General features: G+C 41.9%; 2 protein-coding genes and 1 long non-coding RNA gene across 7 annotated transcripts in view; 1 reads left to right on the forward strand and 2 right to left on the reverse strand.

Annotated features, from left to right (window-relative positions):
- Positions 1 to 19,491, forward strand: part of REC114 (REC114 meiotic recombination protein) — a 106,781-nt gene extending 87,290 nt beyond the window's left edge. For 2 of the 3 annotated variants that reach the window (XM_082735796.1, XM_082735798.1), the window contains 4 exons: positions 3,087 to 3,170; positions 10,748 to 10,954; positions 16,090 to 16,179; positions 19,048 to 19,491. In XM_082735796.1, the coding sequence (XP_082591922.1) occupies positions 3,087 to 3,170; positions 10,748 to 10,954; positions 16,090 to 16,179; positions 19,048 to 19,212 (546 nt within the window). In that variant the 3' untranslated portion in view covers positions 19,213 to 19,491. The remainder of the gene's footprint in view (positions 1 to 3,086; positions 3,171 to 10,747; positions 10,955 to 16,089; positions 16,180 to 19,047) is intronic. The other variant, XM_082735797.1, reaches the window with a different exon arrangement.
- LOC309867233 lies at positions 10,713 to 12,693 on the reverse strand. The gene is made up of 2 exons (XR_014313053.1): positions 11,463 to 12,693; positions 10,713 to 11,395 (listed from the first exon to the last, which is right to left on the reverse strand). It is a non-coding gene; the product is annotated as an uncharacterized lncRNA (long non-coding RNA).
- Positions 19,492 to 19,503: 12 nt separating the features above from the next.
- The window catches only part of NPTN (neuroplastin), a 70,395-nt gene continuing 63,184 nt past the window's right edge, over positions 19,504 to 26,714 (reverse strand). For 2 of the 3 annotated variants that reach the window (XM_082735792.1, XM_082735793.1), the window contains 3 exons: positions 21,927 to 21,948; positions 21,061 to 21,135; positions 19,504 to 20,513 (listed from right to left, as the gene is read on the reverse strand). In XM_082735792.1, the coding sequence (XP_082591918.1) occupies positions 21,075 to 21,135; positions 21,927 to 21,948 (83 nt within the window). In that variant the 3' untranslated portion in view covers positions 19,504 to 20,513; positions 21,061 to 21,074. Of the gene's footprint in view, positions 20,514 to 21,060; positions 21,136 to 21,926; positions 21,949 to 22,660; positions 26,704 to 26,714 lie in introns of those variants that run through there. The other variant, XM_082735791.1, reaches the window with a different exon arrangement.

A 26,714-nucleotide genomic window follows, 5' to 3' on the forward strand; every position in this document is an offset into this window, starting at 1 on the left:
CAGCCGGGCATGCTCACATGGTGAGATCTGTTGCGCTGTCCAGTGGAGATGTCCTAGAGAGCTCTAACTGGACCAGAGACAGGAAGACGTGAGATCTGACCAGGGCCAAAAGCCATTCATTTCTTTTCTTTTTTAATCAGCTGTTTATTCTAGAATAGTTTTTGATTTGCGGAAGGGTTGTAAAGATAGTACAGAGTTCCCATGGACTTACCATCTCTTTAGGTCCCACTTCCACCTCTCCCTTGAGTTTTTGCCATGGTGGAATGGGTATCTTGTTTTCACAGAGATTCCCATATATATGCGGGATAGGCTTATGTGGTTCAGAACTGAAAGCAACATAAAGACAAAATAAAAAATCTTCCTCTAACCCCTGCCCTCATTTGCACTGTTCCTCCCACTCCCTACAGATAGCTATTTTTATTAGTCTCATGTGTACTAATCATTCCAGTTTCTCTTTAACGTAAATGCAAGCAAATAATAAGAATATACATTGCATGTGTCCTCCCTTTCTTATACAGAAGGTGGCATCTTATGGGCATTGCTGTGTAGCTTGCTTTTTGCTGAACAGTATACTATGGAGATCAACACAGAACTGCCCTGAGAAGGTAGCAACAGGCTGGCCGTGCAGGGCTACTGGGCGCTCAAAATGTGGCTGGGGGATGAAAGCCAGAAGTTTAAATTTAGTTTAAAGTTGAATTTTAAAATGGAAGCAGTGTAACTTATGTTCCCATTAAATGTTATTTTGGTGGAATGACATTCCACTTTAACCATCAAAAATAGTTTCCAAATTGAGATGCAGTATTTGCGTACAATAACATGGGGGTCACAGACTTAGTTTACATTCTCTATTTTGATATTACCTTAATGTTTTACAGTGTTAAATTTGAAATAACAGTTACATGTAGAAATAACATTTCTGACATAGAAGTTAAACAAAATATTTAAATTTTACCAACTTTTATTTTTAAAATATGGCTATTAATTAAAAATTATATGTGGCTCAAATTATATTTCTACTAAATAGCACTGATATAGAGCATTTATTATTTCTTACAGTTGGATACTGCTGTAAAGAGTACCATATTTTGTTTAACCAGTCCACTGTTGATGTATACTTGACTTGATTCTAGTCTTTCACTGTTAAAAATGCGGAAATCCATAGCCTGGCCTTGCATCACTTCACACACGCGCAGGTGGATCTGTGAAATGAATTCCCAGGATGGGAGTTGCCGGGTTAAAGAGTATTAAACTTGTAATGTTGATCCTGACAAATTACCCTTTATAGGAATTGCACCAGTTTGGGGACACCTGGGTGGCTCATTTGGTTAAGCATCTGACTCTACTCAGGTCTTGATCTCAGGATTGTGGGTTCAAGCCCTGCACTGGGTGTGAGTTCATGCCCAGCAGGGAGCCTACTTAAAAAAAAGAGTTGTACCCTTTTAAATAGCTTTGTTGTGAAGACAGGTTTACCACTAAAATGGCTTAAACATCAACATCAGGACTTTGTATCTTTTGATGTATGTGAAGATCAGTTGCTCTTATCTGGTCATCTTCTTGGGGACTTCCATGTCTTGGTGGCCATATTTTCCATGCTGTAATCCTTATTTTCTTCTTTCCAGCACATTCTGTCATTTTGAAAATTATTTTTAAATAACTTAAATGTATTTTGAAATTTAAAAAATGGGAAAAACCTTACCTGGCATTGTATGAAAACTGAAATTTCCCATCAGTCTTTGCCTTAAGGTTAAAGGTAAAAATAAAACAATAAAGAGTCTGAAAAGTTAAAAAAAAAAAAAAAAGAGTTGTAGCAGTTGTGCTTCTGCCAGTAATGTGTGTGAAGTGCCAGGGTCCTTGCATACTGACATTTTACGCTACACACATGTTTGGAAGATCTAATAGTGAATGCATTTCTTTTTTTGCCAATTCTGAGAGTTTTAAGAAGAAATCACAGATGGTTTGCCTAACTTCTTTTTTCATTTAAAAAAAACAGTATTAATGACAAAACTCTTACAATGAACATTTTAGAAGTGACTCTTTTTCTTTTTTAAATGAAAATGCGGAGGAATTAACATCCAGTTTTCCCAGGCTCTAAATTTCTTTGGAAGTTGTGGTTTCTCTGTAGACAGACTTAGGAAGAGAGAGGCCAGGAGGGTTTGTATTTATAAGGGATGACATTTTCTTCTGTTTTCTAATTATTGGAGTTTTTTTCCAATTCCTCCTCAGATCCCTTCAGCAGCCTCCCCTGGCTGCAGTGCATGAACAGTATAAGGGAGACAAGGGAGGTGGGCAGGAGGCAAGCAGGATTCACGTACATACAGCCTTTCCATCTCTTTAGTTTGGTTTGGTTCCCAGGATCAGTTTTACTGAGTGCTGAACACATTCTCACTTCAGGGGCTTCCTAAACCAGGAAATCCACTGACAACATAATTGGAGCTTATGAGTGTACACAGTGGTTCAACAGCCAATTCTGTTTACTTGATTATTAATAAGCTGCAGACAGTTCATCTTTCTACCATTAGGCTCTAACTGCTGTCTCTCTTTTGAGGCTAGTGTGCCCTCTACTGCCCTCTCTCCCTTTTTTTTTTTTTCCCCAGACTGAAGTGAAGAACGAGACATTCAGCATCCAAAAACAAGTTGCGTCAATTTTTCCATTCATAGGAATCTCAAAATAAGATTCTCACGAAGAGAACTCTCACTGTGTAGTTTGAGATCTGTCAGACAAGCTAATAGTATATTGGAAACCCTTAGCTTTCAGGAACATAAGCTTGTATTTTGGCAAATCCAGAGATGTATTTTACAACAGCTATGACTGTGGACATTTGCTTTAGTATTTCATTGATTTTCAATATGAAAAGGTGAAGCCGTGAAAGCTGAGACTCTCACTGTGGGTCAGGCAGGCAGAGCACTGGGCTCAGGGACTTACTGGAAGGGTCATCCTTGGCAGCCGGTGAAATTGAGCCATTTCTATATTGTGCTTACTTTCGGAATGAATGTACAACTTTCTAATAGGAGGCAGCTGCTCCAGAGCTGTTCTTCCTGTCCCTTTTTGCTTCTATAGCTAATTGTGCTTAATTGTTTTGTTTCAGGAAGGGTTTTCACTCATTGGGAGCAAGAACTGGTTGAAGATTGTGAGACGCATGGATTGTCTGTTATTTGGAACAACAATAAAGGCAAGAGGCCCCGTGGCCAACTGTTTTAAGCGAAAGATCATACCCTTCTCATCTAAGTGTGCACAGGGAGGGTGAGTGTGGGAGCTTCTCTTTGTAGGTGAAATGGAACCGGGAAGATCACGTATGTTGAAAGACTTGCCCTCTGAGCAGAATGTGAACCTCGGGCTGCAGGAAGGCAGCAGCCCGTCAGTTAGAGGATGTTGTTGAGGACCTAGGGCTTTGACTGATCTGTCAGTGCCCATCTGACACAGCGGCGGCCCAGCCGTGCCCCATTCCCCAGGCACACGCTGGGGGGACGCGGGACATGTCATTGTTTGTCTCACTATTTTTGAATGCTTTTCTGAGAATGTCTTTTCGTTTTCCCTCTTTAATAGTAAAAAAAATCCCTTTTATTTGCTTTCTGACTGCATTAAACATCAAGAATGATTCTCATCAAAGACACATACAGTCTAATCACCTGGATTATTTTCTTTCAGAAATAACTATAAAAAAAACCAATCTGATAACATTCACCAAGTAGGTAATATTTCCTTCCATTATGAATGTTGGCATCAGACACAGTCGTATTAGATCTTTGCATCAATAGAAATCAGCTAATTTCACCACATCGTGGTTGTTTCTGGGAGCTTCAATGTCAGCCGTGCTCAGCACTGCCGCAGAATTATGGTGGTAATTAGGCCTGCTGTTAGATCTTTTTATTGCCTATGTTAATGAGCATATATACTGTTAGTTCACAAATTAGTGTTTTAATATTGTAGTAGCCTACTTCAGGATAATTGGTTTCCTTTATAATCTAATATATTTTATGTGATTGCAAATGTTTTGAGAAGTGGTCCACTGGTTTCACCAGACTGCCAAAGGGAACTCGCAGGTCTGCAGATACACAGAATTTTTTTTTCCCGATAAATACTGTACAACACTGTAAATGTATTTGCTCTTCCTACTGATTTTCTTAACATTCTCTTTTCTCTAGTTTACTTCATTTTAAGAATACAGTATATAGGCGCACCTGGGTGGCTCAGTGGGTTAAAGCCTCTGCCTTTGGCTCAGGTCATGATGCCAGGGGCCTGGGATTGAGCCCCACCATCAGGCTCTCTGCTTGGTAGGGAGCCTGCTTCCTCCTCTCTCTGCCTGCCTCTCTGCCTATTTGTGATCTGTGATCTCTCTGTCAAATAAATAAACTAAATCTTAAAAAAAAAAAAAGAATACAGTATATAATAGATGTAACATACAAAGTGGGTTGATCGACTGTTCGTGTTACCAATAAGGCTTCCTGTCAACAGTAGGCTACAAATAGCTAAGTTTTGGGGGAGTCATTAAGTCTTACTTGGGCTTTCAACTGTGCAGGGGTCAGCACCCCTCACCTCTCATTCTGCAGTCAACTATATATGTCTTTTAAAAGTTACACCAATGGCGCCTGGGTGGCTCAGTGGGTTAAGTCGCTGCCTTCGGCTTGGGTCATGATCTCAAGGTCCTGGGATCGAGTCCCGCATCGGACTCTCTGCTCAGCAGGGAGCCTGCTTCCTCCTCTCTCTCTCTCTGCCTGCCTCTCTGCCTACTTGTGATCTCTCTCTGTCAAATAAATAAATAAAATCTTAAAAAAAAAATAAAAGTTACACCAAGTTTTTAAGTTTTTTCCTGATATATATTACTGTTAAAAATTTGAACTATGAAGAACAACATAAAAACCAAGCAACTGGACCATTCCAAAATAATTATTACTAACATTTTGAAGTTCTTACATGACATATTCTTTCAGTTAGGATAGCATTCAAATGCATGTGACAGAAAATCCAGGCATAATGGCCCCCAAAATGAAGGGTTTATTTTATTTATTTAATTTATTTTTTTACTAGATGACAAATCCAGAAACAGGCAGTTGCTAGCATCGGCTCAGCAATTTCACAGTTCCAAAGTCAACATCTTTGCAATTCCCCTGGCCTCTCCCTCGCATTTACAAAATGGCTGCTGTAGCTCGACCGAATTTCTATTCAAGAAAACCAGCTTCTTCTGTCCCTTTCATAAGGAAAGCAAAAACTTTCCTGTACAGCTGTACAGGAACTTTCCTGTACAGCTTCTTTCCACAAAAGAATAGGTCTTCTTAAGTCTCATGGACCGGAACAGTGTAATGTGGCCTGTCTCAATTTGCTGACATTAGCAAAATGAGCATTTAGCTTTCTCAGCCTCTCATATATGTCTGCTCATGGCAGTGAACAGTGTCTGTCGCACAGATAATTTATACCTTTGGGTTTGTATTACACGGAGTGCTTTGTTCCTGCTGTCTTGTCATGGAACATGACAGCAGGAACACGATCCTGAGTGACGACCTTCTTAGTCTTTGAAAATGTGATTCTTCAGGGCTACATAGCATTTTATTGTTTGCATTCAACATGATTCAGCTAATTCCCAAGTTTTCAACTATTATAAAAATGTTTTGATTTTCATAAGGATTTATTTACAGGGTTCTTGAGATAGGAGTCCTGGAAGGATGTGTATTTATTTTGTCAAAGTGCCCTCTCTATAAGTCACCCCATTTCTATAGCACTAGTGAATTTAAGAATGCTCATTTATCCAAATTCTTTCCAATAGGGGGATATAATTTAAATTTTAAAGCTAGCTTCCAGTCTGATTGGCAGAAAGGAACATCTTCCTTTAATTTGCATTTCTTCAGTAACTAATGGGAATGAACCTTTTTTGTGTATTTGTTAGCCATCTGTATTTGTTCTGTGAATCACCTCCATATATATATATATATATATATATATATATATATATATATATATATATACACACACATATATATATATGTGATTTATATATATGTATATAAGTCATATAGATGTAGATTTTAGAAATATTTAAGGTTAAGATCCTTTTGCCCACTGTTACTGTGAATGGTATTCTTTATCCCAAAGAGATTTCTAGCTGCTTATTATTGGACTTTTTCTGAATTAGTTGAAATTTGGCTTCCAACCAAACTTTTATTAACTCTGATTTGTTAATTTTTTAATTTCTAGGAAAGTGATTTATAATCTACAATGACAATTTTATTTTTCCCAATAGTTTAAACTTATATATACTTATACTTTTCTCATCTTACTGAATTACCTAGACCTTTCAGAACACAAATTCTGTGGTTATACCATCATCCTTGACCTCTTGTTGACTTGAATGGACAGTTGTGTTTAGACGTTAAGAACATTTCTAGCGGGCGCCTGGGTGGCTCAGTGGTTGGGCCGCTGCCTTCGGCTCAGGTCATGATCTCAGGGTCCTGGGATCGAGTCCCGCATCGGGCTCTCTGCTCGGCGGGGAGCCTGCTTCCCTCTCTCTCTCTCTCTCTGCCTGCCTCTCCGTCTACTTGTGATTTCTCTCTGTCAAATAAATAAATAAATAAAATCTTTAAAGAACATTTCTAGCTGTTGATCAGATATTCTTTACCATGTAAGGGAGATAGTCTTTCAGTTAAATTTTATTTACTAATACTTTTATCAGGATTACATATTAAATTGATTTATCAAAATATTTTTGATACCTTTTCAAGATCATGTCTTCCCCCCCGCCTGACCCCCTTTTTGTGATCTGTTGGCTTGGTATAATACTACTGAACCAACAGATTTTTTTTTTTGGCCTTATCTAGAAAAGGGTATCTCTGGTGTTTCTTGCCTTGGATAACTTTTAGTTAACCAAGTGTTGTGTAACACCATTAAGTTAGCAAATGGAAGAAGTGTTTTGAAAATAAAGTTTTCATTCTGTTAACAGCAATTAAATATAGCTTAAATCCTGTGGGTAAATAAAAGATTGTATTTCTTTTCTCTCTGGATGAAATAAGCAGATTAAGTTCTGCTTATTTGCAAATTGGGCTTCTTCTTCTTCTTCTTTTTTTTTTTTTTTTCCCAGTAATTCTGATATAAATGCTCCAGGTTAATCGGCTAGCAGTCAACATTTAGTTACCTATCTGCAGGGAGTTTGGTTTAAAGGAATGAACAAACCACTCTCCTCTTTACCCCCAGGAACTCACTGAATCCTGTTTTCATGATTTTGGAGTATTGCATCTTGGTTGCAAAGTAAAAAATCAAAGAACGTGTTGAAGCCCCTTCACTCATTCAGTCCTTTCTTGTGTACTCCCCTCTCCTTCCTTTTCTATGGCAGAGGAATTCTCTACCAGGGGTGGGGAAAACTGCTTTGGTTGGGGGTCCTAGTGGTGATGAGAAACTTTATACAAACAGGTCTGGGCAAGGAATCTAAAACCAGCAGGAAAACCCAGCAGGTTGATGAGGCCTTGTGTCTCCTTGGCTCTCCTCCCATGTAGCGCTAACCAGACCCACGTCTTACATGTGTGCTGGTACTTTATGACATCAGCCAGAGAGCTTGTATGACAATCGCCAAACGCAGATGCTCTTCATACCTGTGAGTCAGAATTTACTGAGCACAATGCCTCCCAGAAGGTAGAGCCTGACTTTGTTGTGAGTACATGATCAGTGTCCAGAGACAAGCCCTTGGCCTTTACTTTTGTTTCCTTAAGGCGTCTGTGTGAAGGGAGTTTTCTGCTTATTGTAATACCTTGAAATTAAGCGTTCTGAAGTAGGGGAGAACCACCCAACATGTAAACCATCACTTAAAACATAGTCATTTTGCGCTAATCTTCTTAGATGATAGACTGTATATTTAGGCCAGCTCATGGCTGTTGGCATATACTTGAAAACTTTTCATTTCACCACAAGGAGCCCTTTCTCACTTTTAATTATGGCATAAGAATAAGTCTTATCAAGATTTTCAACCCAGGAGTCCTTTTTGTTAACCTGGTGGCAGCTTTTCCTTCGTGGCACCCCGTGGCATTGAGGACATGGGATGGCGATGTAGCTCATTGTCACATTTTTTCCTGATGCACCTCAGTTTTATCTTGGGTCTGCATGCACTGAGGTGATATTTCTGGCTTCAGATGATAAGCTCAAATTCTCTCTGAGAATTTTACAGAAGCAAACTTGGAGCAAGGCTTCAGTTAGGCTGTCACCCGTACAGCTTACCCCATCATTCTTGGAACTGCATTCTAAAGAAACCCTAACTGTCCAGACTCCTCCTTATGCACACTCACATACAGATAGCTCTAAACCTGCATGATTGGTATGAGATCGTTGCCCGGCTGATGCACTTAATAATTGTCTGTTTCTGTACATAGCCTTTTGTCCAGCCCCGAGGTACAATTTTTAATGTGATTGCTTGTCAAAGATTTGATAATTACAGAGTCGGAATGGGAATAGCTAATACAGAGGTCTTCATATAGAGTTTAGGGTAAGCTAGAAACGGCTTATTAATTGTAAACAGGAAAGCATCTCAATTTCACAAAAAAGACTCCTAGAATTACCGAAAATGGAATGTATAGGTCTCTTATCAGGTCTTTCTCCTTCCTCAGGGAAAATCAGGTTTTATTTTCTCTTGACAATTTGGGGATTATTCATCCGAGAGAAAAATATCTAAGGAAATGAATATGCAATCCAGAAAAGAAAAATACAGGGGACTAATAAGTAGAAGTATTTGACCTTATTTGTAATCAAAGAAATGAAATTCTACAATAAAAAGTCTGTCTTAACCTAGTAGAGTAAAAAAAGTTTAAAAGAGTAAGAATCTCCAGTGTGGAGGGCACAGTGGGCATAAACTGATAGTATCTTGTTCGGAGCAGTTAGGCATGGTACCAAAATACCAAGACCTTTTGACCAGGCGAATTTGTAGAAGAATGCCTACCACAGCTCTGTTGTTTATAAGAGGACAAAAGGCTGTAAATAACTTAAATGTTTGTCATTAGGGGGCCAGATAAATAAAGGACTACTCTTCAGTCATTAAGAACAATGAACTTCTTTTTTTTTTTTTTAAGATTTTATTTATTTATTAGAAATCACAAGCAGGAAGAGAGGCAGGCGGGGGTGGGGGGTGCAGGCTCCCTGCTGAGCAGAGAGCCTGATGTGGGGCTCGATCCCAGGACCCTGGGATCATGACCTGAGCTGAAGGCAGAGGCTTAACCCACTGAGCCACACAGGTGCCCCTAAACTTCTAGATTTATGTTCCTTATTAATATACAGTAGTATAGTCCAACATATCCCTGTAATACATAACCCACGATGCATAAGTGCGTGTATATGTTCTCAGATAAGTATATATTAGAGTATTCCCTTTTCGTATTTTTTCATTGTTGTAAGGGTAGTGATAATGGATTATTTTACACTTAGGAAAAAGATTAAATGAATTACAAAATGAAGAGAACCCAACAGTGGCAGTCAAGTGGAAGCAGTGTCCATTCTTTTTTTTTTTTTTTTAAAGATTTTATTTATTTATTAATCAGAGAGAGAGAGAGCAAGCACAGGCAGACAGAGTGGCAGGCAGCAGGCTCCCTGCCGAGCAAGGAGCACGATGTGGGATTCAATCCCACGTCACCAGGATCATGACCCGAACCGAAGGCAGCTGCTTAACCAACTGAGCCACCCAGGCATCCCGAGCAGTATCCATTCTTCTAAACACAATACCTCCTCATCACTTAGACATGCCCAGACTTTTCTGTAATGTAATCATGTGGTTTTGCCTAATGGCTTTATCTAAAAAATTTAAATAGTACCAATTGGGAACAGACAAACCAAGGGATTTTTGCCTGTAGGAACTCAAAAGGATTTTGTTAGCTGTGGTTGGAAACATTCTCCCATTAGCAGTGATTCATGTATTTAATAAATAGAAAGTACTGTCACTCTGCTAAGTTAGCATCTGGATAACTTTAAAGAAGGACCTGAACAAAGGCACACCGTACATACCCCTGTCTGGTACGTATCAGCCCCTCTAAACTAGGCAGAATACTAGACTACCAAAACAGGAAGCTACTTCTACTAAAATAATGGGTTTATTTTTGTTGTTACTATTACAATACAGTTCTATTTTTAAACTTACAATCAAATAAGTTTGATGTAGTTGTCAAACTTTTACAACATTAACTGCATCTCTCCCACATTAGCTGATCTGCCAAGGAATGGAAGAACTCATACAGCCGATGAGAGGCAACACGGGATCTGTGTGTAGTCTAGCTTCGTTCTGGATCTAGAGCCCTGCAGATTACAACTGTGCACTCACTCTTCGCATCTGCCTGTCTCCTGTTCCCCTGTCTTGTTGGTCAGCTTCACTGGTTGAATGCCATCTCCCTGGTTTGCTCTTTTATATACTTAGGTTTAGAAAAATTTGGTTGAGCCATCACTGATTTTCCACCTAAGAAATAAGAAGCTATGAAATCTTTATTCCAAAGTAAGACAAAACACTGATCTTTTACTGCAGTCAGTTGTGACTTTCCTGGTCTTCATGATATGGGCGTTTCCATTGCTGCTGGTGTCAGTTCCCTGAAGGAGATGAATTTAGTAGGAGTGGCTCCCCAAAGGGGGAAGAAAGGAAATTAGTGGCTTTTCTCTACCCACAAGAACAATCTAGAGTAATTAATCCTTTGTCCACACCTGTCCCCTGCAAGCAAAGGGCAGCACTCCCTAGAAGACGGCACAGTAAGGAAGTGTATGACAAGGGTGACTAAGGCTAACTTTGGATTTGTCCCACAGAACAAGAGCCGGATGTTCCGGGTGCAGTTTAGTGGAGGGTCCAAGGAGCAGGCGCTGGAACACTGCTGCAGCTGTGTGCAGAAGCTGGCCCAGTACGTGCCGGTGCAGGTGCCCGACCCAGTGGGCCAGGAGCTCCCACCGAGTTCCGGCCCACTGACGGGTGAAAGCCGAGGGGACTGTGTGCAGCATGTACCCCTGCAGCAGGGGGTAAGTAGGCAAGTGTGTTGGCTTTGGGAGAAACCTGACAAGGTATTCTTTTGAGGAGTGGGGGCAAAATCACAGTGGAATTTGTTGAGTCTGTCTGGTTTGTAGGTTAAAAGGTACCTAAGTTTAAGTGACTTACTTAAATTGAAGGTTGATCGTCACTGTAGCTACCTCGCATCCTAGAAATTAGAGCAGCCAGGAGTCCCGGCTGTGTTCTAGGTGTCACTGTAGACCGTGGACCTCAACGTGTATGGTCCCTAGACTCTTCCCTGAGACCCTTTTCAGGGGTCTATAAAGTCATCCTTGTTTTTATAATAATATGACATCATTTGCCCTTTTCATTGTTGTATCTGTATTACCTGACAAAAGAATGGAGCAAAGCTACTGTCACCTTAGCACAGATCAAGGCAGTGACATCAGACCGTGCAGGGAGTCAGCACAGTCCTCCGCAGTCACTGGCGGCGAGAACTCACCCACCCACCTTGCACTGGAAAGCGAGGTGGGGAGGCGCCTGAGCTGCCCCTCTGCGCCCTGAACCAGCCCCACTTCCAGAGCGCCTCTGGAGCGCTGTTAGCGCTGGAAACGGCGGACAGACTGCCACAGCCCAGGTTCACCACCCAAGTGAACCTGGTATTTGGTGGGCATTTTCTCAAATGAAGTGAGTCTGTCATTATCGGAAAAAGACTAATAGTATTTATCGACAGTGATGAAATAAGCTTCTCAAGCGAAGACTGGAATCTTGGAAAAACTTGTATCTGCTGCTGGACTGTCACAGTTCCCGACCCAGCCGACTTCTCTGATAGTGCTACTTGTGAACATGGGTGTGTTTCTTTTTTTAGCTATAATTATATGACAAAAAGTTTCAACATTTTGGAAGACCTGTATAGTCCGGTGAACCAGTATTTTCCAAGCGACCAAGCCACGATGCTCCAAAATCATGCATGGATAGAGATCTGGTCAACGTGTACACAATAGTCCCGTGGTTTTAATAACAGAAAGTGTAACAAGTTCATTGCTATGATTTCAGACTCTCTGTTACAACTGACTTTTAAGAACCTATCTTTTGTTGAGTTTTAATGTTCTATCAAAGAATATCCACCATTATCTGAAAAGGGTGTTTTAGGATACTTCTGCCTTTTCCACCTAAATAGCTGTGTGAAGCCAGAGTTTCCTCATGTACCTCTCCAGAGCAACAGATTGAATGAGATAGGAGAGTCCAGCTGTCTTCCATTAAGCAAGACATTCCAGAGATTTGCAAAATCATGACATTTTTTGTTTTAGGAAATAGTTTTTTTTTTTTTCATAAAGACATTTCTAAGAACATATAATGGGTTTATTTTTTAAAATGACTCAGTATTTTTAATTATTTCCATTTTTAACAGATCAGAAATATATAACCAAAACAGAGGCTGTCTGAAGGCCTCAATAATTTATCTGTGTGTAAAGGGGTCTTGGAATCGTAAGTTGGAGGATCACTGTTTCAGAATTTCTCCTGGAAAAAAGACATTTTCTAGCATTTCATTGGCCTGATCCCAAATGTTGTTAGCATAAGCATCTACCTGTGCTCTTGAGATGAAATTCCAGTTTCAAGCTGAGTTTTTAATTTTCTGCTTTGAGAAATTATTTTCCAAACCTGACTTTCTTTCCTTCATCCTGTAAGAGCCCTTAAACCACTGGACTGAGATGGTTTGTTGTTGCTGTTTTTTTTTTTTTAAAGATTTTATTTATTCATTTGACAGAGATAGATCACAAGTAGGCAGAGAGGCAGGCAGAGAGAGAGAGAGGGAAGCAGGCTCCCCGCTGAGCAGAGAGCCCCCGGTGTGGGACTCGATCCCAGGACCCTGAGATCATGACCTGAGCTGAAGGCAGCGGCTTAACCCACTGAGCCACCCAGGTGCCCCTGTTGTTGCTGTTTTGCCACCAAGTTTCTGGTTCAGAATTTATGTAAGGTGAACATAAATTTACATTATTTTTCGTAAGGTCTTTTTCTTTGAACAAGTGCTGACTTCCTCTTGAATGTGCTTAGTTTGCCAAGTAAGATTTTGTATTAGAATTCTTTCCCTTCATTTGTTTCTGTCTGACCTTCTTTGAGAAGATGTCTTCATGCTAAAGCTCCATTTCTTACAAACCCTGGATCTAGTTTCAGGCATTTTGCCACATCAGCTCCCACTGTATTAAGAATCCTTTCCCGCTAAATGGGATGGAGTGGTCTATTATTTAGTACTTTATTGCTCATGATCCTTTGCCCCCTAAATAGAACATCTTCTTTTGTAAATTTCATTGATCCATTATGCAGTTCAGATTATGGTACCCAGGGCATGGGATGGGACAGGAAGCAGATAGGCTCCTAGAATTTGGGTAGTCTGGAATGCCTTATAAAGGGCAACGAAGATGCATCAGGCTAGAAATTAACCAGGCTACACAATTATCTGAATAGAAGAAGATAAACTGAGGCTATAGCATGGAGTAGCAAACACAGGCTGAGGGTTGTGAACTACAGAAGCAGATGGAGGCTCTACCGCTCCAATTTTGAAGGCTAGTCCCAAGTATCTAGGTAGAAGTATCCGCAAAGTGGCTAGAAATTTTTCATCCTTTTCTTGATTCTGTCTTCAGGTACCTTTCCAAACTGTAGTTTGGTGTTATATGTGATGTTGTTCAAAGACCACGGGCTGTGGCATCAAAATGGAACTGGAATCTTGACCCTATTAGTGGCTGTGTGAGGAGGAGTCCCTGAACCTCATCTGTAACACTGCAAGATGGAAATGTTCTGTGTTTATGTATGTATATGTATATATACACACAGAGATGTAGTAGAACACCTGGCAAACATCTAAACAATGTTACTCATGACCTTCACTGTCAGAACTGTTACCCACCCAGATTGTTCCCTTGCAGATGGACAAGTTCAGGTGCCAGTTAGTTAGCCAGGATCACAACTCCAAAGGGGCCATAATAAAATGCAGTGTCTGAAGCTGCAGAGCAGAAGACAAGATAAAACCACTGGGTTAATTTGCCACAGTGTAGATATCGTGAAGCACTGTCTAGAACATTCTAGTCTTCCTTATGGCAAAACATTCCCACGTTTGCCCATAGCTGCTGCTGTGCAAATGTGGTACCATGTTCCCTTTCTCAGAATCCATCTGAGTTGCAAGCTGTGGCCAAGTTCTAGTCATCATGCTGCTCTCTTGTATTCAGGTGTGTCATCTTCCTAAGAACTACATACACACATGTATATGTATGTATATGTGTATGTGTATACACACACACACATATATATATATATGCACATGCATATACATATATATTTGGGGGGGTCTGAAATAGTTATCTTCTTTGCAGATAGAGATTAATTACATGTCTTTCTACTTCAAGCTCTTGAGTCCATTTCCCAGAGAATTTTGTTTTTACTTTACCTCAGCCTTGTAATTTTGCTAACTGTGGCTTAACTGTTTCTCAACCTGAGAGTTTCTAAGCCAACCCAGCCCACCCCGAAGAGAGGGGCACAGGATGGTAGTTGCTGGTGAACTCTCCTTTGTCAAAACAAGTCTGGAAGAAGCAAACAGCAAGTTACTGTGTGCGCAGAATCTTCTAAGTCTACACACTTGAGTGGAGGACAGTCTAAACCCGAGCCACCCTACTTGCCTCAGGTGCTACCCTCACACTTGGCTACTGTTCAGTGTTTATGCGACACCACATTTGGTTGATGTCTGTCCCAGCTGTCTGAGGAACATGATGTGAGCTGAGCTGGTACATATCCTAGGAAAGCATCACATACCAGAGCTAGGCGTGCCATGCCAGGCATGAGAGTCTTTTATTTTCACACATGAGGAAACTGAATAGAGAAAGGGGCTTTACCTATGGACTTCTGATTCATTTGAGTCCCTTAACCTTTTTGTCATTTTTAGTATTCTTGACTAGTTTTCTCTTTGTTCCTTACGTCCTGTCACCCTACCTTCCATTTTGATGCTTCCAGCTGTACTTTTTTTCTGAATACATACTGACCAGTGATGGTCAGCTACCACATAGGAGGAGACAGAATCTGGCACCCCCGACTTCTGGCGGCCAGAACATACTGATATAGCATGACAGAGGCACCACCAGCTCACACCTCAGGTGGGCACGCCTGTGTGCAACAGCCACAGGTGGCCTGAGCCTAGGTGGACCTGCAGGTGTATGACTAGGAAGGAGGGGGCAGGGCATTGGAAACAGTGCTTTTAGGTAGAAGCAGCCTTCCAAGCCTTTCGGGCCTCGGGCCGTCTCCTACCCTGTGTGGATTTTATTTGCCTGGAACACATCCCGTATTCTACCCGAACAGTCTCCTCACATTGTAGATTCTTGTGAAATGCACAGATTCTGGAGCATCTCCTACTTCCTACCTAGCATAGAGCCTCCCTTTAGCTCACCCCCCACCAAGAGCCTGAAGTCTTAGACCTGCTTCCATTCCAACACCGCTTGGGTTGCATTGTAATCACTGTTTCACTTGTTGGGTTCTCACTGGGCTGTAGGTTCTTGAGGGCTGGAGCTCTGCCCTGTTCTCTGTGGCCCTTTCCCTTTCTCACCCCAGTGTCTAGTAGGCACAGACATTGTTGAATGAAGATACCTTGTTATTTTACTCAGAAGAACGCATTCTCTTAGAATATCTAAAAAGATTTTAAGTCTTATTAAAAGCATATGGTTATCTTGAAATTACACGGTGTCCCCTCCCCGCACGTGCTGCCCCCCCCCCCGCCCGGTTTGCTTTTCTGCTGTGATGATGTATTGCTTGAGTCATAATTCTCAGAAAGGAACAAATCATTACCAGAAGCTGGGCAGGTCGCCTGCCCTATGGGACGAGCTTGTGGGCATGAGCTAGGCCTCCAAAGTCTGGAGCGCATAGTGGTGCTGGACAGTGGAAAGTCCTAAAAGCCTAGTAGCAGACACTGAGGAACACATACCAGGCACAAGGCAGGGAGCCTCAGACTGAAACTGTACTCTGTACTCCCTCGCCTAGCTTAAACCAGGCAGACTCCATGCGTCATGACTTTACGCCCTTTACTGACCTTTTTTTACACAAGCAGACATGCTGCCACTCCTGTGATGGCCGGTGGCATTTGTGATTACATTCAGCTCGTCCCCTAACTGCAGCCATGTCCTTGCAGCCACCCCAGAAGCCAGAGAAGCTGCAGCCATGTGGACCGGCCAGCACGAGTGTTTCCGGAGGAAGGATCTCAGTGAGTCGGTTAGCTCAGGTAGAGCCTATTTTCCTGTTGTTTTCCTTGGTCATGAAAACAGTGATCCTGAGGAATCTGCTTCCCAGCGGTCACCCCTTGTGGAAGAGTAAGCTAAGATGCTAGTGTGGAAGCTGGTGCTGAGCGGGGGCTCTTGGGCCGATGGAAGAGCGGTCTCTGGGGAAAGGCCGGCAGGGTGGGCTGTGCCTGTGGCCTTAGCGGTTCAGTGTGGGAGATAACAGATTTAATTACCACCTCCCCAAAAGGAAGAGTAGAGGGAAGTACTTCCACTTAATTTTGGACATGGAATTTGAGAACTAGTCTAAGACAAATATCAATATGAATTTGGAATCAGATGGTGGTTTCTGTAGGGACAAACTTCCGGTGCTGCGATCTCAGCTAAGGATGTGTGGAAACCCAGGAGGATTCAACCTGGTTCGCACAGACTAGCTTTCAGACATTCCTCCCTCCCCTTGCAGTTTGCTATTACCAAAGAATCCCACAAAATCTGTTCATTCAAATTCGGGGTCACTTGATGCCTACTCAGCTGGAAGCTCCTGGAGACCTGTCTCCCCACTGTGTTTCCCTGCTGTGCTGGACAGCACACGGTCAGGCTAACAGCTTCTGACTTTCATACAATTCTGCATGGAAATCATCAGTATGCAAGGATAATTTTTTTTTTTAAATTTATTTTAGAGCACGTATGAGGTAGGGGATGGGGAGAGGGAGAGAATGAATCTCAAGCAGACTCCACGCTAAGTGCAGAGCAGTGTCAGGCTGGATCCCAGGACCCTGACATCATGACCTGAGCCAAAACCAAGAGTCGGACATTTCCTGACTGAGCCACCCAGGCGCCCATCTTTCTTTTTAAATGTATTTATTGAACTGTGCTAACAGTGGTATGAAACAGAAAACACTGGTGTTTTCTCCGTCTGGCTTATCACTACTAACTCAGTCATAGAACTAACCTGGACAGTCATAGAACTAAAAAACTTAAGAGGAAAGAAGACTAAGAATTCATGTCTATTCCTTTTAATAACTCAAGCAACTATGACAAAACCAAAATCAAAACCAAACACAAATCTAAACGCCTCTGTCCAGCGGCAGATCAGGCTACATAGTGCCCCAGTATATAGCCTCCTATTTGCATTGTGGCTAGAGGGTAACTGAATGAGAGGCTGAGGACAGGAGAGCCACACCAAAAAAACCATGGAAACGGCACGGTGTGATACCCTTCTTCAGGAAATGTCAGTTGCTATAAAAGGTGTATCTTAGCCCAATTTATTTACATAGTAACTATACATATGTAAGTATTTGCATATTTACATATTATGGAAGCAGGTACAAACAAGAGAGAGCACCAGGCTGGTCGCTCAGACAGGTTATTCGTTTGCTCTAAACTTCTAGACAAGTCATTCCATGAAGGTCTAAGTGGGTGACACTTTTAGAAATCGTTGTAGCCATATAGATCAAATTTTATGTTCTGTCTTGTTACCTGTAATTCCATTTCAACTACATAAACATGCATATAAGGATGCCCTTCACAGTGTTGAGCACAGATAGAAGATCAGAAACAACATAAATGTTGACTAATAGGACACTAAGTGGTTTTAAGTGTGGCATAACCGTAAACGGGATAAAAATGCAGCCGATAAAAGTGACACATATCCCTGTCTATTGCCATGGAGCAATATTAGCAGTACAGTAAGTCTTTAAAAGGCTACAAAGCAGCATGGTTGATTTTCTTGTCCTGAATACAAACAAAAGTTGGAAGGAGATACACTAACCTCTTAACAGTGGCTCTCACTGGAGAGCAGGGCTCCATGTTACTTTCACGTTCTCTCCTGAAGCAGAGTCTGAGAAGTTAGTTTGAATTTAGAAAAGTAAATGTCTATTACAGATCGTGTCTAGGGAAACATCAGTTGTATCCACATACACCAAACCATGCCATCCATAGAAAGGGATAAATAAGTCTTCATCGTTCTAGGACTGAGTTAGTAGTGATAAAACCACTCACCTAGGAGGAGTGTTAGGAGTCAAAGCAGCAAGCGCAGAGGGAACACCACAGAGCCGGAGCCCACAGTCTCGCGTGATGTGTGGACTCCAGTGTCACCGCACCATCCAGACTGCCAGGTCCAGTAGACTTTAATTTGAACTCTCATATCAAAATAGTGGCAACTTACTCACCTGGTTTTAAAATACTGCAAGTTACCAAAGACACACAGATGGTAATCCATCAAGTGACAAACTTGCTTGACACTGTATGACCTCATCTGTGACATTTTGGAAAAGGCAAAGCTACAAGGTATGGAAAAGAGATGAGTGGTTTGCCAGGGGTTAAATGTTTGACTACTAGAGTGGAGGTGGTATGAAGACATTTTCTGGGCTGGGGAGTGGTATGGAAAGGTCCTGTTTTCTTGATTGTGGTGACAGTTTCATGTTCCTCTCCCTGTCCAACTTCACGAGTAAGACTGGAAAGAGACATGAGAGTTAATTATGTCCTTTGGATGGTCAGTTTGTGACTTTAATTACATTCAAAACCCACTTCCCACACGGTGAACTGCTCACACCCATTCATCTATGAGGTCTGGGAAAGCTGAACAAAGCTCATGCATTTCATTCACTGACAACTTTATCAGTCCACAAAATGTGCTGATCTTAACTTTGTAAATCATTTCATTAATACATTTGAAATAGGGATACAAGTTGATATCACTTCCTATGTATATTTAGAAACGTCATATAAAGGAACCCTATAAAGCTAGAAAACACTAATTTTTGGTGTATGTTTCCCTAATACTTCCTTAAAGCAAAGTTTTTCTGTGTTCTATTCAGGCTGTTGCTTTTGGCTATACTCTCTAATAAACTACTCTTCTGAAATCCCCACAGTCTCTCCTGGTGTCAGGGGAGCGGCTCCCGGTCTGCGAACAATCTGCGTGGGACGCAGAAGAGTTAGGCCCCTTTCTACGCTTGTGCCTCATGGATCAGAATTTTCCCGCGTTTGTGGAAGAGGTGGAAAAGGAACTCAAAAAGCTGACAGGGTTGAGAAATTAACACTCCAACAAAGGAAGCTGAAAGCACTGAAAAAGTGCTTCCTCCTAAGATTAGATACAAGAATAAAGAATATTATTCCGGGGGCACCTGGGTGGCTCAGTGGGTTAAAGCCTCTGCCTTCGGCTCAGGTCATGATCTCAGGGTCCTGGGATCGAGTCCCGCATCGGGCTCTCTGCTCAGCAGGGAGCCTGCTTCCTCCTCTCTCTCTCTCTGCCTGCCTCTCTGCCTGCTTGTGATCTCTCTCTCTGTCAAATAAATAAGTAAAATATTAAAAAAAAATATTATTCCGAACACCTTTTATCAATGTTTTATTTTTAAAAACAGGTGAATCCACTTTTTTATACATCATTGCACTTCAACACAAAACACAAGTACATGCATCTATGGTTACACACCGCATGAGAACCCTGCCGGGCGAGAAAATCTACACTCAACCGTTAAAGCAATGTGAAAAATACAGTGTCAACCCCGGAGGAGAACGAGTTGCATAGAATACCATGCGAGAACATTTCAAGGTCATTGAAAACAAAAGGTAAATTATAAAAGTTTGCCTTAATTGAATGTACAATAAGGTTCAACACATCAGTGCAAAAGGATTTAAGAATTTACATGGTTTAACAAAAAAGAATCACTTAAAAAGCAATCATACATATATACTGCAATTCAATATATCCATTCAGTGGAGCGTTCCAGCTTCTTACCAAAGTCACAGGTTAAGCCCTTAGAACTACAGATTTCAGTTTATATTACTCATCTTTATGTACCAGAACTGCACAATTTCCTCATCTGACAACATACAATAAGGAATGAATATCAGCAGCTAAAAAATGAAACAAGCATTTATTTTATTTTGGATTTCTCCCACCCCCAAAAATATAAATATATATATATATATATTTATATACTGTATATATCTGTAGGTTTTGCTGTACTTTACAAAAATGTTTTCACTAGATGGCAGCAGTGCAATTTAGAGCTTTGCCAATTTAACAGCTGCATTAAGTAAAAAATGGCGCATGCACGATCCGATCCTGAGGACCTTTTCACTTCTACTTAAATATTTTAACAAAGGGGGGAAAAAGCAACATTCACAGCACATCAAGCCCAAAATAGTTTACACCTTCTACACTGAAGCATTGTTTAAAATGAACCTGACTAGTTCACCCTTACAGGAAAGGCTAAATAAGGCATGCTTTAGACAGTCGTTGTGGTGTTGCTCACTTGAAAGGGGAGAGAACCAAAGAGGTCCAAGCAGAAAATTTAGCAGGTCATGTTGCCACCAGTTTCAGGAACCTAAAGATCTGTAAAGAGACAGTATGTGGAAATTAAAAGGGAATATGCACCATCACTGAAGACTACACTAAGTGCCACATCAAACAAAGCTTCGGTTCAGACACATGCTCAGGGATGTGGTGTGAAATTCTGATCTCCATGTGCCTACGTGGAAGGCACTGCAGCCCAGCTGTGCCGGCCACTGTTCCTGCCTGGCCCTCACAAGCAAAGTGGAATTAACTGGCCTCTGGGAATAATCCACACAAGGGGACAAGTTTTCCCTCTTTTTAAAGATATGGTTAAATAGTGGTGCAGTGTCTTTTTAAAACACCACACATACTCTGAAATGGCACTTATAGAGATATGTGGAACAACACAGCTGAAAATGTTCCTTTCCAGTGGCTGCACTGGACGAAGGACAGAGAAAGAACTTGTTCCATCAGTATTGGCTGCTCAGAAATGAACTACCAAGATCCCACAACGTGATGCCAACTACTGAAGAATCTGTAGCAAGGTCAACAGAGGCACACTCATTGGAATATAATTTTTAAAACTTCTAAAGAAGGCCATACTTACATTATAAGCAGTATTTAATTTGTGTTTCTCTGGCGCAAGTTTTTATCTTTGTGATTGTTGGTAGAGTTGGTTTTCCTTTGGAGGAAAAATTGCATTACAAAAGTTAAACTCAAAGTAGCAACTCTTGAAATTATAACACATGGAAATACAGGGATTCTTTCACTTACTACCATCCCTGGTGTAAGAAGAAATTTTACTGCACACTAATGCATAAGAACACTCCATAAAGTGCCTACAGATCTTCGAGTAATCCTTTTGACTCCCACAATACAATTTTCAGGTACCTTTCCCTCTGATTTATGGACTATAAAGGTAAAAACTGTAGTTTCTTCTCTACTGAACACCACAGTCTCTCCTCAAATAAAAGATGATCACATATGGGCAGTGCTGTGCCTTAACCAATTTGGGCAGTTTGCCTGTCACTCCTTAGTCTGCAACTCTAGGAGGTTCTGCTTATCTCGGACAGATTCAGAGCCCGCAGTACCGTCTCCCTCGGACACATGCAACTGTTGAGGGAGCCTGGCAGCTTACCTGTGCTATAGTTCCACTTGAGATGATGAACAAGACTGGAAGTCTCTGATACATACTGGTGATTGCCCCCCCCCCCCGCATTCTCAATTTGAGCATACAGGATGCGCAAACCTTTATTCCTGCATGGCATTCCACTTTATATTGTTAGAAAAAAACAAAATTATACTGCCTGTCCTGGGAATCAAATGGTCGGTCAGCCCCAACTGTGCGGCTAGGGAGGTCTACACTACAACACTCACTTCCACTCACTGGTTGTCCACAACCTTTGCTACTCTATTGGATTACACTGCAAATATAAAATAAACTACTGAATCAATGTCCAATAAATTACTTACATTGGTCCAGCTGGTTCATCATCTGTGAGGTATTCAGATTTTTAATAATCCATTGAGAGACAGGAGAAGAAAGGAGAAAATCGTGAGACTCTACATAAGAACTAACAGAACAGCAAATGGCAAGTGGCAAACATGGCTATTCATAGCATTTATTCAAGGCCATTCCATCTGGAGGTGCAAAAACACTCATGGAGTTATTACTTCTAGATTCAAGTTTTTAATGGCAGGTATGTTGTTTCAATGGTTTTAGTTAACACTTTGAATGCTTGTCATGAAAAACTGCAACTGTAGCGGACAGATAGGCTGCAATATTATTATACTCATCTTGTCCCCAAGTTCCAGTGGTTCACTCTTAAATAGATGAGAAGACAAACCAACATTTCAGTTGTAAAATCCTGCTGTTTGTTTTCTTGGGGTGAATGCGTGCACAGTTTTGGCTCAATCCTGCAAGGTAGATGGATGTGTATGTTCTATACATTAGCCACACATCCTCACTTCCCCAAAGGACACTGCTCTTGCTCTTCTGTAATCTTTAGGAGAGTCTTTCATCTGGAGAAAAGACTGAGGAAGAGGAAGCCACAATAGTTCAACCTAATACTGGGTTAGCCCGGCTGGGCTATGCCCGCAACAAGTGTATGGGTACCAGATGTTCCGTGACACACCAGGGAGAGCTGAATAGTGGTGACATCCCTCTAGAAAAGACTTCAGACAGAAAGACAGGCTCAACTCTTGAGCCCTGGCCAAAACCAGAACCGAAATCCAGATGAGCCATGAGATTTTTCTTTTTCTTTCTTTCTTTTTTTTTTTTTTTAACCAAAAAGCTTAGATTCTCTGAGTTTAGAAGCCTTCTTAAATTGGTATTTCACGATTGTGATTTTTAAGTTTTTCTTTCCTGTTTGTGGACTGAGGGCAACTTGGTCCCCTTTAGGCAGAGATGTACATACATGGAATGTTTGTTTTAAAGAGGCCCACAAACGGGAGGGAACAGTAAGTGCTCTCAGTTTCTTTCTGTTTTACGTAAGTCAGGTAGACTAAATGATTCAGAACAGTTTGATTTCACTGAAGGCTTCCAGAAAAACTCTCAGCAGGATTCCACAAGGGGGCTTGGTGCACATGAAGCAGTTATGGAGGTCACAGTCTCCGTGTAGGCATCTGCAGGAGCACACGTCAGGAGTAATGTCTGTCACAGGGAGACATTGCTCCACCTGTTCCTTTGAGGCAACGGAGAGGCAAAGCCACTGCCAGCACACACAGTGACTGGAGCAAAAAAAGATTGAAAAACAAAAACAAAAACGAAAACAAACTAACCACAAACCAGTGACTTGTCAGCCAGAACAACAGGCTAGCGACACACCAGTGTCCACAAGGCTCTACTACAAACAACAGTACACTCTCGACCAGGTACAGAGAACAAACTAAGACTCAAGGACACCCAAGACAGCTGTGTGCCGTGTACGCAGTGGAGATATACGGGACAAACCAAGACTGAGACACAAGCCCAGCCTACGTCCACTGGCACCACAATGCCCTACGCTCTCAGCATCCAGGCCAAGCCAGCTCAGCTACATGCCAGGAACTAAGCACTTCAGGAACTTAAAGGAAAAGACCCAGGAGCAAACTTAGAATAGTTTCAGTGCTTTGGCTGTGCACCGGAAAACAGAAAATTCTAGAGCAAGATAACTGACTAGAATATCACCAATCTACACCCAGCATGAAAAGAAAAAGCAGGGAAGGGAGACTCGCGATAGCCAAGCTAATCTCCTCAAAGCATGATACTGTCCGCACTGACCCAGGCACTTTACACGCAAGCTTTGCTTTCCTTTGGTGGCAGAGGGGGAGGCCCTGCTGTCTGCCCAGTGACGTCATCTTCCAGCCCAACAAGCTGGTACCGTGCAAAGGGCTGCATGTAGGGGTTTTAGCAACAGCGGCTCTGGTGCAGCTGCCATGCCTGCAGGTGGGAGCAGGTGCTGCTCACACTAGTGTCTGGATCTCGCATCGTCTCTCCCCCCAATGCACATTTACAAGGAACCCAGAAAACAGTCTCATGTCTCCTACTGTCCTGGACTGAATCACTGTCTGCAGCACCACTCTCCCTTCACGGGTCAGACAAAACAAAACAAAACAAAACAAAACAAAAAACAAACAAAAAAAAAAACAAAAAACAACCTGACCCTAACAGGGAAGTCAGGAGAGAGGAAAGCACAGAACTACAGAAGAAAAGGTACGAAAATCAAAAAGTAAATGAGGATTAAACAGCAAACTGAAATCCAAATTAGTTGTGAAAGTGAATGAAGTAAACTTGAAGAAAAGTGTTAACATTATGAACTGTGCATCGTATAGACTGAAGCGGAGATTAAACAAACTCCAAAAGCATGCATATCGCTCACTTACCACCATGTTTTAAGGGTTTGATGCAATTGAGGGGGGAAAAAAAAGAAGTCATAGTAACCGACAAATATCAACATACCCCCAAACCCTCAGGCCAAAAGATAGCGGCTTAAACTGGCTCTCCTCTTCGCCTGGGATTACTCACAGCCACTGGCTAGATGGGAGGAAGAGGACTGGGGAGAAAGGGAACAAGATGCTTCTGGAATCCATCTGAGGAGACTGAAGTTCCTGGTGGAACTGCCATCTTCCCAACTAGTTGTGCTATGGCGCTCACTCCGCCAGATCCCATCGCCTCACCATCTGGAAGGTGCTCTGCGATGCCCAGTACACAACGCGTTACCTGATAGGACACCACCTCGAAAAAGATGGCTTTTCAGTCAAAGTGACCAAGAGTTGATATCTAGTCAAAGCTTTTTCACTGCCTTCCTCTCACTGAGGATGGATTTTTCTAGTTCCTAAACCTGCTTAAATCTTGCCTTATCTCCATAGAGCAGCATTAAACCAGAGAGATTAACGGTCACATCCAGTTGCCTTTCATATTTAGTCCTACTGTATTCTCTCCACAAGGTAACTTGTTACTGACTCAGATGACCCCTAGCTAGGAGACGATTTTAAAAAGTCACATTTCTTTTCCAGCATTCCCAGCCAGCTGAAAAGCTTCAGATGTTCCCAACTAACAGATTTTTTCAAACATAAGAAAAGCTCTTATTTGTAAAGTGTCTAAAAGATTTTGAATGTATCATAGCCACTAAAAATGGTCCCCCTAAACCCCCAAATATCTTCTCCACCAGTAACTTAAGGAGGAGTCCCTTTGAACTGCTAATAAAAATTGTCCCCTGAATGTGAAAACAGAAAACTCTCTGATGCTGCCACTTCTCTTAAATCAGCTCTTCTTGTTTTCATTCGAGGTCACTAAATGTCCAGTAGAACTGAAGGCCCCAACAATGAGGCAGGCTCGCACCACATCTCCCCAGGTGACTGGGGAAGACAGACTTGAAGCATATTCGCGCGCACACTAATCCCTCCCTGGGTTCCGTCAGCAGAGAACTGACACGGAAGGTGTGCTCCAAGCATGTGAGCTGTAGGACGGATAGAAGGCTAAGAGGATGCCGGCTCGACCTAGTCTTTTTAGATAATTACCATTTAACATTTTCAGAGAATGTAGTCAAGAAGTGAGTAAAGTGAAAAAACGAAAACTCTGATTTGACCCCATGATTCATCTGTTAACTGAAAACACTGAAGGTAAAAGGCGATATGCAGATAATCTACCTGTAAGACAACATATTGGGCATCGATCCTCAAACACATCACAGCAGGGGCTTAAAGGGACTTAGCGTGCATTTTGCTTGTAAAATGCCCTGAGTAGAGGCACCTGGGTGGCTCAGTCAGGTAAGCACCTGCCTTTGGCTCAGGTCCTGAACCCAGGGTCCTGGGATCAAGTCCCTGCATTGGGCTCCTGCCAGTGGGGAGTTTTGCTTCTCTCTCTGCCTGCCGCTCCCCCTGCTTGTACACACTCTCTGACAAATAGATAAAATCTTTAAAAATAAAGTGTCCTGGGTAGACTCTAGTAGAGTCTACTAGAGACAAAGACAGAGATCTTTTGGTTTTCTTCTGCTGAAAACCACTAAACCTTAACTCTAAGCATTTCCTATGTGAGAAATCTGAAACAGTATTTACTTTTCTGGGGAAATATACTCAGACGAAACTCTCTAAGTTCGAATTTGTGCATGTGTACAGTTTTAAATTGTTTAAATTGTTCCCTTAGTGCTTTTCTGGTAAGGGGCTGAGTGTCTTAAGAGCTCAGACTGCCCAAATAGGAATATTGTGAGTTTTACATGAAATTGTCTCATACAAAAAAAAGTTCAGTGACTCAGAAATCATACATCTACTCTGATAGTAAAGTACCTATTTTGGCAGAGAAAGCATGTCAGGCATATTAAAAAAAAATCCATTTTCACTATGTCATAAATAAGTCAACAGCTCCACAGACGGTTATCTGACACAAACTCATCACCTCTACAACTCCAGTTTGTATCAGATAGGCAGTCCCTCTTCCTTCATTCCACACAGGGGTGCATGCATCTGTCTACGTGTAGGCTTGGGGAGGGCTGTGTGGGGAGAAAGCATATAAGAGGGTGGCCCGTACATGGGACTGCGCAGGAGTTGAGGGGAAACTAGCTGGAAAAAAGCTACAGCATAAGGAAAACTCACTGAAGAACAATCGACTTTTTTTTTTTTTCTTTAATGATTAATTCCAGGGGGACAAGAAATGAAGGGGCATAGGAGCAGGGAGGAGTTGGAGAGGAGGCAGCAGACAAAGGAGAAAACTCTGGTGCGGAAATGCTGGAGCAAGGCAGGGATGTGGAGAATGGAGCCTGGACCGCGCTGGCTGTCGGGAAG

The sequence above is a fragment of the Mustela nivalis genome (genome assembly GCF_964662115.1).
Source record: "Mustela nivalis genome assembly, chromosome: 6".
Taxonomy (NCBI): Eukaryota; Metazoa; Chordata; class Mammalia; order Carnivora; family Mustelidae; genus Mustela; species Mustela nivalis.